Source organism: Capricornis sumatraensis, chromosome 3, assembly GCF_032405125.1.
Source record: "Capricornis sumatraensis isolate serow.1 chromosome 3, serow.2, whole genome shotgun sequence".
NCBI lineage: Eukaryota > Metazoa > Chordata > Mammalia > Artiodactyla > Bovidae > Capricornis > Capricornis sumatraensis.
The window spans coordinates 39948011-39963527 of NC_091071.1; the positions used below are offsets into that span (position 1 = coordinate 39948011).

Sequence of the window (15517 nt, forward strand, 5' to 3'; positions counted from 1 at the left end):
TGTTTATCAAATCTATATAAATCTATCTTTTCTAGGCATTAAGCCCCCTGGCCCTCAGCTGTGGGTCGGGGATGGGGGTGGGTATTTATGTATCAAGATCAGACAGAGTAATATATAAATCATTACACTGACTTGGCCTCCATTCTTGGGAAGAAAGCACATTAAAAAACAAAACAAAACACTAATTTTATTTGTATAAAAAAAGAAGAAAACACTGTGAACCCCTCAGATGGAGGTGGAGACACTGTTGGAGGTCAGAAGGACAGAGAGAAAGCTCGGTAGCCCAGATTAGTGAAGACATCCACCCTGCAGCTGTTGCCCGCTGCTGTCAGGACCTAGAAACAAGAGGGGAGTGACTGACCTGCCCCAATGCCCTGGCCTCCCAGGGTCCCCACCACCCCTGGCCGGACCCACCTTGCACTCAGGGGCTGCTGGTTGCTGGTTGAGGCTGAGGCTTAGCAGTCCCGGGGAGGAGCCAGGCACTTGGGCCTTGAGCTCCCCACTCAGCTGCCACTGGTTGACACAGCGACCCTGTCCAGCTGATAGAATCTGTGGAAGACAGGGAGGGAGCTCAGAGTTCAGGCCTGGAGGGGGAGCGAGGCAGGGACAGCAGAAACAAGACAGAGGGCCTCACCAGGTCCTGGTAGAAGGTGACGTGCTTCTGTGGCGCCCGCATGGGGAAGACGGTGGTGGGTGTGGAGGATCGGAGGTGCCAGAGGGTGAGTGCTGGGCCTCCTCCGCAGACCTGGGCAGGAAGTTGGGGGTCCCGAGTTACCGTGAGCCATGGGCCCTCAGCCAGACAGGGCCCGAGCTGCCACCCCAGCCTGCACGCTGCCTGGCTCACCATCCAGTCCGAGTCAGTTGCCAAACATCCGATCCAGCGCCCATTGTGGGGCCTCGAGCACTCCTGGGAGGGAGGAGGAGAACAGAGCGGAAGATGAAGACACCAGAGATGCCCAGGAAGGAAGAAGGGAGGACAGAACGTGGGATGTGCCCTCACCTCGTGCTTATAGACCTCGATTGTCTGGACCTCCTTGGCTGTCCGCACGTCTGCGGAGGAAGAACCGCGAGAGGTATCCTCCTCGCCTCAGGCTCCCTCACCACCAGCCTTCCCTCCGATGCGACACTCCTTACCCCAAAGCCGCACGGCCCCATCCTCGCCACCCGACAGCACCTCAGGGCTCCGCTCCCGCAGTGCCAAGCAGTGGATGTAGTCCGTGTGGCCCCGGAGGGCCCACTGCAGGGAGAGAGGCAGTGTCAGGACAAGACCCAGGAGGAATGCCGTTGCCCCTGCTCCCCTGGCCCTGCTCTCTCACCATGAAGGTCCCTGTCTCAAGATCCATTGCATGCAGCTGACAGTCTCCCCCCGCCAGGATGAGCAAATTCTCCTGCAGAGGAAGGCGGGATGGAGTCAGAAGTCAGGGTCAAGTCAGGCCACGGAGAGGGGAAGGATCAAAATCTGGGCCAAAAACAGGACAGGGAAGAGCCCTGAATTTACGAAGGGCTCGAACCTTGGGCACGAGAAGCAGAGCATTGATCTCAGGTACTTCCAGGCTGGTCCTGGGGAAAGGAAAGCAGAGTCAACTCTGGTGAGGTGGCACCTTCACCCCCAGGTGCCCTCTGCTCACAGGGCCTGGCTCACCTGTATGGGGGCTGACGACGCCACAGCTCCTTACAGCCCTTTGTGGAGAGAAATGCTTGTTGTACAATTGCTGAATTGTGTCCGACTCTGTGACCCCATGCACTGGGTGGCCTCAAAGGCTCTCTGTGTCTGGGTACCTCACCCTTCCCCTAGCTCCACACTCACCTTCTTAAGGATCTCCGCCCAAACCCAGGCCTTCACCTCCCCATCACCAGCACTCAGCAGATGTCGATCAGTGGAGACCATGCTGTAGACAGGCCCATCATGGGCTAAATGGAAGCACAGAAACTGAGTGACCTCATCCTGCTCCTGTCATCCACCCTGGGGTCCCCCAAGCCAGACTCAATGTCTGCACCCACCATGGAAGGTCACCATGGGCTTCTTACTTTCCTCTTTAGCCTCGGAGCTCAAAGCAGCAGACAAGCTGAAGGGAAAGGGGAGAGGGGCCTGAGTGTCAGAAGAAGGGGGCATTAGCCCCCCAGAGGGCCAAGTGCCAGAGCTCATGGACAGTGGGGAGCAGGGGCAAGGGTACCTAAAGATAGCTATCTGTCCATAATTGTTGCCAGCAGCCAGGAACTTCCCACAGGGTGAGACGCTTTGGGAGAATATGGTCATGTGCAGCCGCTGCAGGGCCTGAAACACTTCCATCTGTGGAGAGAGGCTGGATGAAGGCAGGCTCGGGCATCCGGGACCTCCGACCCACACACTTCTTCCTGCTTCCCCTGCAGCAGTCGGGCCTCCCATCACCCAGTTCTCCTTTGAGACAGCCCACCAAGTGGGCCTTGCCCATATAAGTCCCAGGGGCGGCTCCAGGGAGGTGAGGAAGAGGAGAGTTGAGGCATGATGCCCAGTGGAAATCTAAGCAAAGAGCCTCTCCTCCCGGTTTCCTTAACTGTCTAATGGAGTTCATGGGAGATTTTGTCATGATTGGATGAGCTACTGTACATAGCGTTGCAGTTTCTGTCTTCGCTCAGAAACGGCTTAAAAAACTATTACTCCAATACAGAAAAACGTACTGACCCCTGATCCGTATCCTATGACTTTCACGTTAGGCCCCTGAGGTATTTCTGGGTTATCCTCCCTCCCCTGGGTCAGAATCCGATCCCACCAACAGCCCACGCAAAACAGTGCTCAGGGCACGACTCCCTGCCGCGCCCCTTCGGAGCCAGACGTGGACTACAAATCCCAGAAGGCACTGCGCATCGCCCCACCCTCACCTGACCCAGAGGCACCGCTTGCTGCGCCGCTCGCTCCATCTCGAAACTAAAAGTCCCAGAGTGCTCCGCGCGCAACGCAGCCTCACGAGTCCGGAAGTGCCAGTGGGCGCCTCCCTTTCGCGGTTCCTCACCTACCCTATACCGTTGGCCGGCCCAGCGTGAAGACGGCCACCGCGTAACCCGAGTTCCAGGAGCAGAGGTGACCACCGAGAAGACACCCCAACACCAAGTGGCGCCCACCGCGACCCCGCTACGCCGGGTCCCCTCCCCCACCCCGCTGAGCGGACCCGCCTTCTAGCCGCGTGAGGTTCTTCTTCCGCGCCTGCGCGGAACCTGGCAGCGCACGCGCCTAAAGCCACGCCCCACGCACTGGGTCACGCCCTCAAAGGCTCCGCCCCTGCTGCCTGGATCCCACCCCTCTGCCCGCAGGACCCCGAACCCCAATGATCCTGCAGCAACCCCTGGAGCGAGGCCCCCAGGGTCGGGCCCAGCGCGACCCGCGGGCCGCCTCGGGGGCTTCTGGAGGCCTGGACGCGAGGTGTGTGTGGGGGACCCTGGCTGGGCCCGGCCCAGGGTCCCAGGAGCTTTGGCTGGGGCCTCGAGCAGGTCTGCAGGATGAGATGCGGTGGGGCTTATCGGCAGGGCTTGGGCATAAGCTGAGACAAGGTTGGAGACCTCCGAGGCAGGCTCGTGGATGGTCTGGGAGCGAGGGTGACTTAGACGTCAGCGACAGGCATGGGCCGGGGGGCTGCTGGCTGACGCTGCAGGCTCAGGCGGGCAGATCCTGGGGATGGCGCCAAGAGGGTGGGGTGCTCCTAGCTCTCTTTTCTTCCCAGCTCCCCTCTCCGAGGAGCTGTGCCCATGAGCACCAAGCGGCGCCTGGAGGAGGAGCAGTGAGTTTGGGGGCAGGGAGGGACTCCCGCCAAGTCCTCCGTCACCTCAGGTCCCCATCAGGCTACCTCTCCTCTGAATCCCAGCCTGCCTGCGCCCCCGTCTCTCTCCAGGGAGCCCCTGCGCAAGCAGTTCCTGTCCGAAGAGAACATGGCCACCCACTTCTCTCAACTCAGCCTGCACAATGACCACCCTTACTGCAGCCCCCCCAGGGGATTCCCCCCAGCTCTGCCCCCACTCAGGTAGGCACCATCCACAGTCCTCCGGCTGGGCCTTCCAGGGGATCATACCCAGTCCTGGGAGCCCATTTCCAGGCTCTGCCTCACTCTGCTATTTTTAGCTTCTCGCCAACCTCTGTTGTTTCCCTACTTGGCTCCTTGGAAGGTGCCAGCAGTCCAGGAGCCCCTGGGGACCTGGACCAGGTGGGGCGTGGCTCTGCCAGGCCAGCCTCTGCCCCTGTGCCCTGTTATTTCCTCTTCCAGAAGCCCTTGCTCTGAGCTGCTTCTCTGGCGCTACCCTGGGAATCTGATCCCTGAGGCTCTCCGGCTGCTGAGGCTGGGGGACACTCCCACCCCCCACTACCCTGCATCCCCAGCTGGGGACATGATGGAGCTCTGAGATCTGGGGAGGAGTGCTCCTGCCCCACCCCCTCCTTCTTCCCCTGAACAAGGGAGAGCAGCACTCACACGAAGGGACCAGCTGCCCTGCTTTTCCTCCAGACCAGGCCTCTGGGCACCAGAACCTCCCCTCAACAGAGGACACAGAGCCCTGAGGTGAAAGGGGCAGGAACATGGGAAAGGAGGCCATCCCCTCCCCGCCGAGAACTGAATAAAGATTGCTGAGTGAATGAAAGCTTCATCTGGAACCCAGCCTCTTTGGGGAAGGGAGGGCAGGGAGGGGTGCTGGATGCCGGATTTCTCCTCAAGCACTTCCCTGGAAAACAGTCGCGGCCGGCCAGGTCCTGGCAGGCTGGGCTCAGGCATTGAGAATGGGTGAGTCAGAGCCTCGCCCCCACCCCCGCGGTGACTCACTCCTCCCCTCCAGCTCTGGGAAGTCAGGCTGGGATCATGGCATTCTCCAAACCATTTAAAGTTAAAGATTCTTTTATTAATAAATTCTCTCCCCCTCCACATTTTCTCCCCAAATAAATATCTCCCCCTGTGTTAGGGGGTTCGAGGGGGCAGTGTCTTAGGGCCAGCCCCATTAGAGGGCCAGCCCTCTAGTGTTAGGAACAGGTCCCTAACCCCCCCAGGCTGAGATCCCAAGTAGTGGAATTTCAGTACATCTGAGTGGGTGGGGCCTGGTGTTGTGTCGGTCCCTCAGGTCAGCCTGGCCCCCAGGCCATGGTGGGGGTGGGGGTGGGGACCCTTGTGCAAATGCTGCGGTTCCTTAGCATCAGCTGTCTGGCAAGAGCCAGCCAGGGTCTCCTTTTCTATTCTGGAGCCAGAGACAGGGCGGTCAGACACCTTGGAAGGCCCTTCGGAAGCCTGGGCCCAGACCTTAGAGAGGTGATTCACTGTCCCCCATCCCTCCACACCCCTGTGGTTGGAGCAGCCTGGCTCTGGCTGTGTCTGGGAGGCTGGAGCTGGCTCCAGAATGAATGAATGAATGATGAGCGGGCACAGCCTCCTGCTGGCAGGGGGCGTGCCCTGTCACTGGATCAGGGCCACGCCAGGACAGCTCTCCCCACCGGTCTCCTCGATGGGGGCTGCAAGATAAGAAGAGGGGTGTCAGGAGTGGGGGAGATGTTGAGGAATGATGGGGGGCCATTGGGCGGGCGAGGACACACTTACTGGTAAACTTCTCTCTCCTGCGGCACCGTCTCCAGACCAGGAAGCCAGAAAGCAGCCCCAGCACGAGGGCCAGGCCCAGGGCGCCCCCCAGGATGGGCCACAGCAACCTGAAGGGGGCTGGAGGGGCCGCAGTGCCTGGGGGCCGGACTTCAAGTCAGACCACGCCCCTCTCAGGCCAGCCCCGCCCCCTAGATCGGAACCTCCAGGCTTCCTTTCCCCAGGTCCCTACCCTGGTGAGAGCCCCTTCCTCACTCCAGCCTCCCCCCAACCCCGATTAACTTCCCAGATCTCAAGTCCCCTGCTCCCCCCTCCACCCCGCAAGCCTCTCCCCTAGGCTGGGGTCCGCTCGCCCCGGCCCCGCCCCCACTCACAGCCCAGGCAGAAGTCGCTGTGTGGTCTCGCCCGGCATGAGGCGCAGTCCATGCACTTGTCTAGGTCCGCGCTCCAGGAGGTGCCGCGAGAGCAGGGGGTGGTGCCTGGGGAGGGGGCCGCGGGTCAGAGGCTGGGGGCGGGGCGCGGCTATTTTGAGGGCTGAGGTCAGGGTCGGCCCGGCTCGAATAACGTGAGTCACCGGCGCCCTCCGCATTCCTCACAGGTGACCGCACGGCCCGACCAGGACACGGCAGCGCGGGGGAGCGAGGGGCATAGTGCGGGACGCTTGCGGGGGGGTAGTCAGGTCCCCATAACCGGCCCCCCCACCCCGCTCCAGGCGGGTGACTCATTCCCGGGCACCGGGCCCGACCCCGGTCCCTCCCCCCGCATAGCTGGGCACTGAAGTCACCGGATAGAAGGGGGCACCCCACATGGTATAGGGGGCACAGACCTCCGTGCCCCTCAACAGCCCCCCACTCTTTTGTTAAGGCGGGGTGCGCAGACCCGGTATTGATCAGGTTGGGGGCGTGCCGCCTTACCAGACGAGACATCCCTCCCTCAAACTTTCTCTCTCCACTTCCTAGTCCAGACTCTCAGGACAGAAACACCCCGCCCCCCCACGTCGGACAGGCGGGAAACTGAGGCCCGGACTACGGAAGAAGCTGGGAGAGGAATGGGACCTCTCCTGATCAGGGAAGGCCGTGTCTGGGGACTGTCTGACCCCGGATCCCCGTGTCCGCCTGGTCCCCCGGTTCTGCCCCGCCTCTAGGCTCCTGGTGCCGGCTCCCCGATCCCAGCCCGGGGACTCCCCCCGCTCCCACGCTCTCCCGCCCGGCCGGGGACCGGCATACCTGGCACTCGCTCCCCGGCCGCGGCGCGCAGCAGCGCCAGCCCGAGCCCCACCACGAGGAGCCGCAGCAGCGGGCGTAGCGGGCAGTGAGCCATGGTGCTCGTCTGGCAGCCGCTGCCGTCTGCGCTCGCCACCGGTGGACCCGGGCATACAGTGGCGGCCCCGCCCCCGCCCCCGCCTTCCGGGGCGGACCCCTCGTCTTGGCCCGGCCCCCAAGATCCGCCCCTAGACGCCCCGTCCCGCCCAGACCCGCCCGCTAAGTTCAGGCATTCGCTCAACAAACGCCTCCTCTGCGCCGGAGTGGCCAGAATGCCAAAGGGAGGCAGATGTGGCCTTGCCTTCTCGGTGGCTGAAGCCCGGGAGGTGTGTGTTGGGCGAGGGAGAGGGTCTGACACGAGACAACCCATCTCAGAGATAACTGCAGCTTTCTTAAGGGCCCCGAGGGTATAATAATATAACAAAAATAATACTACTGTGTCGTTTCATTTCTACCTTAGGACATTTGTTGTGTTTGTTGTTCAGTTGCTCAGCGGTGTCCGACTGTTTGCGACCCCATGGACTGCAGCACGCCAGACTTCCCTGTCCTTCACTATCTCCCTGAGTTTGCTCAAACTCATGTCCATCGAGTCGGTGATGCCATCCAACCATCTCATCCTCTGTCGTCCCCTTCTCCTCCTGCCTTCAATCTTTCCCAGCATCAGGGTCTTTTCCAGTCAGTCCGCTCTTCACATCAAGGCTTCCCTGATAGTTCAGTTGGTAAAGAATCCGCCTGCAATGGAGGAGACCTCGGTTCGATTCCTGGGTCGGGAAGGTCCCCTGGAGAAGTGAAGTGATAGCTACCCACTCCAGTATTCTTGGGCTTCCATTGTGGCTCAGCTGGTAAGGAATCCGGCCGCAACGCGGGTAGGCCATGGACTGCATAGCCCGTGGACTCGCAAAGAATCGGCCGCGACTTTCACTTCACTTCACTTTACATCAGGTGGTCGAAATATTGGAGCTTTAGCATCAGTCCTTCCAATGAATATTCAGAACTGATTTCTTTTAGGATTGACTGGTAAAATGCTGTCTCCCGTTTTCGGAGTGAAATGAGGCTCAGGAAGGTTAGGTGAGTTCCGGAGTCCAGACCCGAGCTCTGTTCGAGCTCTGTTCGGCCCCACACCGCGCGCCTTCCCAGCGGGCAGAACTGAAGCCGGCTGCTACCAGGCGCCCGGGCCAGAGGTGTGCGAGCAGAGCCTGCAGGCTCGAGCGCCCCTTACTGACCAGGTTGGGATTCGCCGCAAGTCGGACAAGGGTCTCTGCCCCTCCCCAGGGCGGTGGTCCGGTGACGTCACTGCCTCTTTAAAGACCCCCGCCTCCGCCCCCATCTCCACACTCTGCCGGCTACTCAGAATCTTTGTGGACTCCTTCACAGGTGAGCCTGGGCAGGTGCGCCTGTCGTGGGGGAAGGGGTAGACACCTGGGATTGCGGGGCGCGTGGGTCGTGGCAGAGTTGGGTTGCGGTGCGTGGAACGAACCTAAGGGGATTTGACCGCGAGCCCCTGGGGGCGGGGGGGACGCCTGCACCCGAACCGGGGCCCTGAAGGGGTCCTTCGGCGGAAGGGTTAAGCGCCCCTCCCCCTGCCCAGGACAAAGGCACCGAAACCCGGGAGCCCATCCCCCACCTGCGCTGCTCTCTAGGGCCAGGCCCTTCCCCCCCTCACCTGTACGAGCGGACCCCGCGGCGAGCGCCGCCCTTAGGCCCCTCCAGGGTGCGCGGCTTCCACGGCGGGGGGCTGGGGATACCCTCCTTCGGGCCAGACTCAGGGGAAATAGGGATCGAGAGGGGGAGGGGACGCCCTCGGATGAGCCGAGGCCGTAGAGCGTGGAAAGGGAAGGGGCCCGAGGGCAGGGGCGCGCTTGTAAGGAGGAGGTGCCGGGTGCCTAGGCTAGCGTGGCCCCCACCCTAACCCTGCCGGAGAGGCCTGGAGGGCTTGGGATTGGCGCAATAGGGCCCGCCCCGTCCAATCTCCCCTGAGGTCGTGAGTTCTCCCGGGTTATGGGCGGGGTGCAAAGGAATGGAGAGTCTGCCCTCTGGCCAGCCCCTGGGGCTGGTGCTGAGTTTAGGTCCCAGCCACGTACGGGAAGTTTGTGCAATGGAGGATCATAGGGGGACCCTGAACGGAACTAATCGCCCCCCCCAAACGACGTCGAGACAAATCAGGATGTGAGGGGGCTAGAGTTGCCCCAGAGGAACTGGTTCACTGGACAGACTCCAAAGGTGGCAGCTTCTTTTACGGGAAATTGGGCCCTGAGAGGATGGCATTTGGGGTAAGAATACACAAGAAAATGTCACCAACCTTGAGAATCTGTTGTGTGGGCCCCGGGCAGGGCAGAGGGCAGGACCCCAGGAGGCAGCTGGGGACCTTGGGAAAGGAAGTACTTTGGGTGGGAAGGGCTGGTGTTACTGTTTTGTTGCGTTTCTTCTCCACCTCTCCTGCCCCATCCAGGTTTTGAATGGGTGGAGCTGGTTTGAACCAGGCAGTGGTGAGCAAGGCCAGGACTGTCTGGCCACCGTCCATCCACACTATATCTTAGATCAAACTAGCAACCACCTGTGTGGGGGCATGGATCCAAGTTGGGGTGAATTTGGACACTTACGTTGGATGCTAAGAGGAAACTTGGGTCTGTTCTTGGTGTTAAAACTAAGTTTTAAGCCTGGAACTCATGGCTAGAGCCAACCCACCACCCATTTGCCCTGTGGAAACTATCAGAAAATTGCATTCTGTTGTTTCACCCCTTTTATCCCTTTGTACCCAAAGGGCCATGGGCTAACCTTTGCATGTGTGTGTATGTTAGTAGTTCAGTCATGTCTTTGCAACCCTGCTGACTGTAGCTCACCAGGCTCCTCTGTCCATGGAATTCTCCAGGCAAGAATCCTGGAATGGGTTGCCATTTCCTTCTCCAGGGGATCTTCCCAACCTAGGGATCAAACCCAGATCTCCTGCATTGCAGGTGGATTCTTTACTGTTTGAGCCACCGTGGAACCCCAGCATTTGCACAGGTGCTTTATTTCATTTACGCTCAAAACAACCAGGACTGGGTTGCTTACTTTTTCACTCTTATACGCCAGTGTCTGTCACACAACTGGTGGTTTAGTCACTAAGTTGTGTCCGACTCTTGCGACCCCATGGACTATAGCCTGCCAGGCTCCTCTGTCCATGGGATTCTCTAGGCAAGAATACTGGAGTGGGCTGCCATTTCCTAGGGAGAAAAGTTAATGCTGAAGCATTAAATGTTCATTTGCCTTTGAGAAAATAAGGCTCGGAGCGTGCCTTGCCCATCTACAGGGTTCATACTGACTTCCAGGGTTCACACTCTTGGTGTCCTATGTGGTGGCTATGGCATGTGGCAAGGGACCTAGCGTTCTTTGGGAACGAGGGGCTGAGCCAGCTGGTCTTAACCTTACTCCACTTTTGTCCCCCCAGTGCAGCATCTCAGCCCCAGCCTCACCATGGCTTCCGCTGGTCTGCAAATCCTGGGGATCGTCCTGACCCTGTTTGGCTGGGTGAATGCCCTGGTGTCCTGCACCCTGCCCCTGTGGAAGGTGACCGCCTTCATCGGCAACAGCATCGTGGTGGCCCAGGTGGTGTGGGAGGGGCTGTGGATGTCCTGCGTGGTGCAGAGCACCGGCCAGATGCAGTGCAAGGTGTATGACTCGCTGCTGGCGCTGCCGCAGGACCTGCAGGCCGCCCGGGCCCTCTGTGTCATCACTCTCCTCGTGGCCCTGCTTGGCCTGCTGGTCTACCTTGCCGGAGCCAAGTGCACCACCTGCGTGGAGGACAAGGACTCCAAGGCCCGCCTGGTGCTCACCTCCGGGATCATCTTTGTCATCTCGGGGGTCCTGACCCTGATCCCTGTGTGCTGGACCGCCCACACCATCATCCAGGACTTCTACAACCCTCTGGTGGTCGAGGCCCAAAAGCGGGAGCTGGGAGCTTCCCTCTACCTGGGCTGGGCAGCTTCCGGCCTTTTGTTGCTGGGTGGGGGGCTACTGTGCTGCACCTGCCCCTCTGGGGGCTCCCGGAGCTCCAGCCATTATATGGCCCGATACTCAGTATCAGCCCCACATACCGCCTCTCGGGGTCCCTCCGAATACCCCACTAAGAATTACGTCTAATTTGGGTAGGGGAGTGGGGGCCCCTTTGACAGTGGAGTCTAACCCACTGCACTGGAGTCATGGAGATGGTCATCCATGACAGCTTTGGGGTTGTTTTGGCTTCTTATTAGGGGAGGGGGGCAGTGGTTAATCCACTTTATTACCTACCTGGGGTCTGCTACTAGTGTTGCTCACTTTGGAAGATGGAGCCAAAAAGGTGATGCTTCAGTTTCTGGATTGTTCTCCACCCTGGACAACCCTCTCTTAAAGACCAACCTGGAACTGAGGTCCCATGTGAAGGGTACCATGCCGTCCCCTGCTGGTGCTGGGGGCGGGGCCTCCCTAGGACAAGCCTTTCCTTGCTGGTCAAGCCTCTGGAACCCCCAGGGGCTCTCGAGTCTCATGTAGCCACCAGAAGAGCAGGTGCTAAGTTACCAAAGACCCGCCAGTCTCCAAGTCTTCTGACCTCTGGCTCCTCCATCCTGAGTCGTGTCCCCCTTGTGCTGACCCCTGACCTTCCTATTCCAGCCCCTGTGCACTTGCCATATCCTGCCCGCATTCACCAGTTTTTACTAAATAAAGCATGTTCGTTTGATTACTTACCTTTGGTGTTGCTGGGGGAGGTTGCTGAATGCCAGACTGGCAGGAGGTGGGCACGAGTGGCACACCTCCCCGTGTTGTCATTCCATCCCCTACCCCGTGACTTGCATGGCCTGAGTGAGGTCACCGCCTGGGCATGACCTGGAGCAGGCCTTGCCTGACAAACCCACGGGAGGCCATCAGGTCATCCCAGCCCAACCACAAATATTCTGTTTATTCTGAGTTACAAATGCTCAGTTTATTCCCTACTTGAAGGTGGGGTGAGGGGGGAAGGTGATGGGCAGGGTCTCTAGGCCTGGAGGAGAGCGGCTGCTCTGGATGCCGGTAGTGGCCAGGCAGAGAGGGCCAACTCCAGGCCAGAGAAGGCATAAGGAGCTACTGCTCTTTGGGTGAAGCCCAGGTTCTGGGAGCAAGGGAGGAATCGGGAAGAGTCCTGAATCCAGGACAGAAAAAGAAAGAAGCAGGAGCACCGGCGGGGTTGGAGGTGGACCCTCCACAGAGGGGGTCTAGGCTCAGTCGGGCCGGGTTCTGAGACTAGCTCTGCAGCCAGGCCTGCTCCTGCCTCTGGAAAGCGGGTTCCACCTGGCTGAGGGGTGAGAGTAGAAGGCAAGGTTGAGAGCGGGGCAGCCAGCACAAGGTCAAGGTTTCCAGCAGCAGGCTTCCTGGGACATTTGCCTCACACGTAGTCCCTCTTGTCCAGCCCAGATGCCCCCGAGCGGGAGGGGATAGAGTAGCCCAGCCTCGGTCCCCGGGGCCGCTCGTGAGGCGGGGGGCACGTGCAACACAGTAGCCCCCCTCCCAGCAGAAGCAGGGCAGACGCGGCCCAGCCCAGGTAGAGGGAGGCTCCCAGCTCCCGCTTGAGGGCCTCGGCCACCAGGGGGTTGTAGAAGTCCTGGATGATGGCGTGGGCCGTCCAGCACACTGGGATGAGCACCAGGATGCCCGCAAGGAGGAGGAGGACTCCCGCGGTGAGCACGATGCGGGCCTTGGCGCCTTCGTCCTCCACGCAGGTGGTGCACTGGGCGCCCGTGATGGCCACCAGCACTCCGAGCAGGGCCAGCAGGAGGGCGATGACGCAGAGGGCCCGGGCGGCTTGCAGGTCCTGCGGCAGCGCCAGCAGCGAGTCGTACACCTTGCACTGCATCTGGCCGGTGCTCTGCACCACGCAGGACATCCACAGCCCCTCCCACACCACCTGGGCCACCACGATGCTGTTGCCGATGAAGGCGGTCACCTTCCACAGGGGCAGGGTGCAGGACACCAGGGTCCCCAGCCAGCCCAGCACAGCCAGGGTCATACCCAGGAGTTCAAGACCAGTGGAAGCCATTTGTCCCCTCCCTCAGTCAGGTCTTCCCCTCTCTAAGCGGCCCAGTTGATCGGAGGAGTGGGTCCGATGCTCCACCCCTGTGGGAGCGCAGGTGAGGGGCGTCACCGTCCTCTGACCCAGACAGCTCTCACCGCATCCGAGAGCCTCTTTGCGGGTGCCTCCTTGCTCTGTGCCCTTCACAGATACCCCACAGTTTCGCTCAGCTGAGTGGCTGCCGTTCCCAGGTGGGTCCCGTCGCCCCTCAGGTGCCCTGCAGCTGGTCCCGCCGCCGCCGTCTGACCAGCTTGCACAGACCCTCCCGACCCACCTCCCGGCACAGGAGAGCCAAGCCGTGGCAGCCGTCTGACCAGCTTGCACAGACCCTCCTGACCCACCTGCCGGCAGAGGAGAGCCAAGCCGAGCCGCGTCCCTTGCCGGGGGTTAGCGCAGGTTCTGGGGCTGAGCAGCTCGCCGGGCGGTGCCACCTGGGGACGCCTGGCTGCAGGCAGGGGGTTTTAAGGCCGAGGCCGGGGAGGAGTCAGAGTGATGGGAGAAGGCGGGGCTGGGGGTGGAGGGGCTCAGAGTCGCAGGGGGATTGGTGACCAGAAACGAACCTGGGAGGAAAGAACCTCCATGCCTGTGGGGACGCAGGGACAGAGGAATGAGGAGGAGACGGGACTGGCCCTGGCTCAGGCTGAAAGTGGGAGGACCCCTTGGGCACCATGCTGAGCCTCCTGAAACCCGGCCCCCTGCGCCCCCCCCCCCCCCCGCTGTCTTTGCTCTCCTCCTCCCCATTTTGTTTCTGTTTCATGATGCAGACACACCAGCTTCCCCGGTATCGCATACCCCTGTCTCCCCAGCCCACCCACCCAGCACTCTCTGGAATCTGATCCATCTCCCGGTCTCAGCCTAGTGGCTCTGGCGGCTCCCGAGGGAGGGGCCCCGCCCATATTGTTCCCCTGGCGACAGGTGCCTGGCGCCCAGCTCAGGTGGCATCACCCAGGCAACGGCCTAGAAAACCATCCCCCCCCAACATTGACTTCAGCTCAGGTGTGCCTTCCCCACCCCTGTTGCTGCCACTGGGGGCTGAGCTGAGCGGCTGAGGGTGTCTTGGGGCCGGGGGATTAAGAGCCTCTTGTGAAGGTGGGGGAAGGGGGAGAGTAGCAGAGGGTGAGCCCTGGTGGGGGGACGGCCCAGCGCTTGGCTCTGTTTGGGAGACACCGCAGGGGAGGGCAAGGGGGGTGAGACCCAGGTGACTTGAGAGTCCCTGAGCCCTGCCTCGCAGAACTCAGGACGCACATCCCTTCCTGAAGACCCCATCAGAGCCCAGGACTCCCCTTGTGGGAACAGCTGAGCCTGGGGCTCACGCAGACCACGGCTCAAGTCCTTCCCGCTCCCCCTCCAACCCACCCACCTCCCCAGCCAGGAGCAACTTCATAGAAGGTCAAGCCTCCTTGGGTCAAAGACCCCTTTGAGAAACCTCACAGGACCCACAAACAGCAGCCCCTCATTTTGGGGGGAGGCATGAGCTCCTTCAAGCCCCTCCCTGGGTGCTAAGCACTGAGCTTTATTGTTTGAAAAGGGAGTTGGGGGGTGATGAAAATTCCTATCTCCAGGGTGATGGGGAGGACTCTGGGGAGAGCCTCTCCCCTCCCCCTACTCCCCCTGAGGAAGCTGGAGCTCATTTGGCCTGTGGGGGCAGGGATGGGAGGGCACCCCCCCCATGCACACCTAGTTGAGGCTCTGCTCAGCAACCCTGGGGGAGGGGTCGTCCCCTGGTCCTCCTCGTCCTCCTTGTCCTCCTCATTCCCCCGGTGGGGCTGCATTTATAAAGAATTCTAACTTCAAGTGGCTGCAATGCTCTGGGAATGGCTTTTAGCAATTTTTTGGAAAAGAAGTTTATATCTTGATCAGATCTGCAAAGGGATGGGCGCCCCCAGAAAAGGAGACCCCCTCCCCCTTAAATGAAGAGACTGAGTGAGTGACAGTCACTCAGTCCTGTCCAACTCTTTGAGGCCCCGTGGACTATACAGTCCATGGAATTCTCCAGGCCAGAATACTGGAGTGGGTAGCCGTTCCCTTCTCCAGGGGATCTTCCCAACCCAAGGATCGAACGCAGGCCTCCCGCATTGCAAGCGGAGAGACTGAGACCAGCGCCGATCAGAGGGTCTGACAGGTGGACTCCAGTGGCCGGGGAGCCTCCCCAGAGAGGGGTAGAGACCCTGACCAGAGAGGAGCAGAGTGTCGGCCAGCCTGGTGGTCCTGGCCTGAGAACGGGGAGGAGGGTGCTGATGCAAAGGCTGGGAAATGACCAGAGCTCCCTGCTGGCTGAGATGAGCAGGGGAAAGCAAGGTTGGGTTGTCCAGCTTGTCCAGGCCCCTGAGGACTCACATTTCATGGGGGAAGGGGGGATGTGGAGAAAGAAGAATGGCAAATAGAGGCAAGCCTTCAGTGGGCTCCCTCCGGGGCTGCCAGGAATCCAGTCACACAGGTTTGGGTAGGTGTCAGGCGGCAGCCAGCCCTGTTCTCAAGAGGGCCCACCGACCCCGAGTACAAAAGGCCTCCCATCCTGGACAGCCCCAGCCTGGGGCCTTTTCTCTCTCCAGGCCTGGAGACAGTCTGCCTCTGGCCCAGAGTATGAGGCCACCAGCTCATCTTGATTTGCCTGGTAATTACTAGTTTGAGCAGAGTCCTGCGTCCTGGTTGGGGGG

At 60.7% G+C, this 15517-nt stretch overlaps 5 protein-coding genes across 12 annotated transcripts; 2 read left to right on the top strand and 3 right to left on the bottom strand.

The window, feature by feature from the left end:
• Positions 1-233: 233 nt before the first annotated feature.
• Positions 234-3165, bottom strand: THOC6 (THO complex subunit 6). Of its 4 annotated transcripts, none has more exons than XM_068967492.1 (13): positions 2995-3165; positions 2175-2290; positions 2002-2066; positions 1808-1911; positions 1643-1680; positions 1512-1560; positions 1317-1388; positions 1135-1237; positions 1001-1050; positions 845-907; positions 635-745; positions 415-549; positions 234-335 (listed from the first exon to the last, which is right to left on the bottom strand). In XM_068967492.1, the coding sequence occupies exons 2-13, from the start codon at positions 2288-2290 to the stop codon at positions 255-257; spliced, it is 987 nt and encodes a 328-aa protein (XP_068823593.1). In that variant the 5' UTR covers positions 2995-3165; the 3' UTR covers positions 234-254. The 4 variants fall into 4 exon arrangements, with proteins under 4 accessions (XP_068823593.1, XP_068823592.1, XP_068823591.1 ...); XM_068967491.1 differs by having other exon boundaries at positions 2991-3165; XM_068967490.1 differs by having other exon boundaries at positions 2860-3165.
• Positions 2967-4557, top strand: HCFC1R1 (host cell factor C1 regulator 1). Of its 5 annotated transcripts, none has more exons than XM_068967494.1 (4): positions 2967-3397; positions 3696-3752; positions 3837-3992; positions 4233-4557. In XM_068967494.1, exons 1-4 carry the CDS (start codon positions 3303-3305, stop codon positions 4366-4368), a joined length of 444 nt encoding a protein of 147 aa, XP_068823595.1. In that variant the 5' UTR covers positions 2967-3302; the 3' UTR covers positions 4369-4557. The 5 variants fall into 5 exon arrangements, with proteins under 5 accessions (XP_068823595.1, XP_068823596.1, XP_068823597.1 ...); XM_068967495.1 differs by having other exon boundaries at positions 3864-3992; XM_068967498.1 differs by having other exon boundaries at positions 3349-3465; positions 3864-3992.
• Positions 4558-5283: 726 nt separating this feature from the next.
• TNFRSF12A (TNF receptor superfamily member 12A) lies at positions 5284-6887 on the bottom strand. Its single transcript, XM_068969171.1, has 4 exons — positions 6767-6887; positions 5915-6019; positions 5544-5678; positions 5284-5458 (listed from the first exon to the last, which is right to left on the bottom strand). The coding sequence occupies exons 1-4, from the start codon at positions 6858-6860 to the stop codon at positions 5403-5405; spliced, it is 390 nt and encodes a 129-aa protein (XP_068825272.1). The 5' UTR covers positions 6861-6887; the 3' UTR covers positions 5284-5402.
• A 1276-nt stretch (positions 6888-8163) lies between these two features.
• Positions 8164-10921, top strand: CLDN6 (claudin 6). The gene is made up of 2 exons (XM_068968831.1): positions 8164-8176; positions 10230-10921. The coding sequence occupies exon 2, from the start codon at positions 10256-10258 to the stop codon at positions 10919-10921; it is 666 nt and encodes a 221-aa protein (XP_068824932.1). The 5' UTR covers positions 8164-8176; positions 10230-10255.
• Positions 10922-12176: 1255 nt separating this feature from the next.
• CLDN9 (claudin 9) lies at positions 12177-12827 on the bottom strand. The gene has a single exon (XM_068968995.1). It carries the CDS (start codon positions 12825-12827, stop codon positions 12177-12179), a length of 651 nt encoding a protein of 216 aa, XP_068825096.1.
• Positions 12828-15517: the final 2690 nt, after the last annotated feature.

What these genes read in the sequence shown, in the direction of transcription:
- CLDN9 (XM_068968995.1), bottom strand. Translation starts at nt 12,827, where the DNA reads ATGGCTTCCACTGGTCTTGAACTCCTGGGTATGACCCTGGCTGTGCTG.
- CLDN6 (XM_068968831.1), top strand. Translation starts at nt 10,256, where the DNA reads ATGGCTTCCGCTGGTCTGCAAATCCTGGGGATCGTCCTGACCCTGTTT.
- THOC6 (XM_068967490.1), bottom strand. Translation starts at nt 2,898, where the DNA reads ATGGAGCGAGCGGCGCAGCAAGCGGTGCCTCTGGGTCAG. An exon ending in CGTCGTCAGCCCCCATACAG is followed by an intron (nt 1,561 to 1,642) that starts GTGAGCCAGGCC and finishes TCCTTTCCCCAG; the next exon opens with GACCAGCCTGGAAGTACCTG. An exon ending in CTCTGCTTCTCGTGCCCAAG is followed by an intron (nt 1,389 to 1,511) that starts GTTCGAGCCCTT and finishes CTTCCTCTGCAG; the next exon opens with GAGAATTTGCTCATCCTGGC.
- TNFRSF12A (XM_068969171.1), bottom strand. Translation starts at nt 6,860, where the DNA reads ATGGCTCACTGCCCGCTACGCCCGCTGCTGCGGCTCCTCGTGGTGGGG. An exon ending in GGCCGGGGAGCGAGTGCCAG is followed by an intron (nt 6,020 to 6,766) that starts GTATGCCGGTCC and finishes CCCCCTCCCCAG; the next exon opens with GCACCACCCCCTGCTCTCGC. An exon ending in CAGGAGAGAGAAGTTTACCA is followed by an intron (nt 5,459 to 5,543) that starts GTAAGTGTGTCC and finishes CTTATCTTGCAG; the next exon opens with CCCCCATCGAGGAGACCGGT.
- HCFC1R1 (XM_068967494.1), top strand. Translation starts at nt 3,303, where the DNA reads ATGATCCTGCAGCAACCCCTGGAGCGAGGCCCCCAGGGTCGGGCCCAG. An exon ending in TCTGGAGGCCTGGACGCGAG is followed by an intron (nt 3,398 to 3,695) that starts GTGTGTGTGGGG and finishes TTTTCTTCCCAG; the next exon opens with CTCCCCTCTCCGAGGAGCTG. An exon ending in CCAGCTCTGCCCCCACTCAG is followed by an intron (nt 3,993 to 4,232) that starts GTAGGCACCATC and finishes TTCCTCTTCCAG; the next exon opens with AAGCCCTTGCTCTGAGCTGC.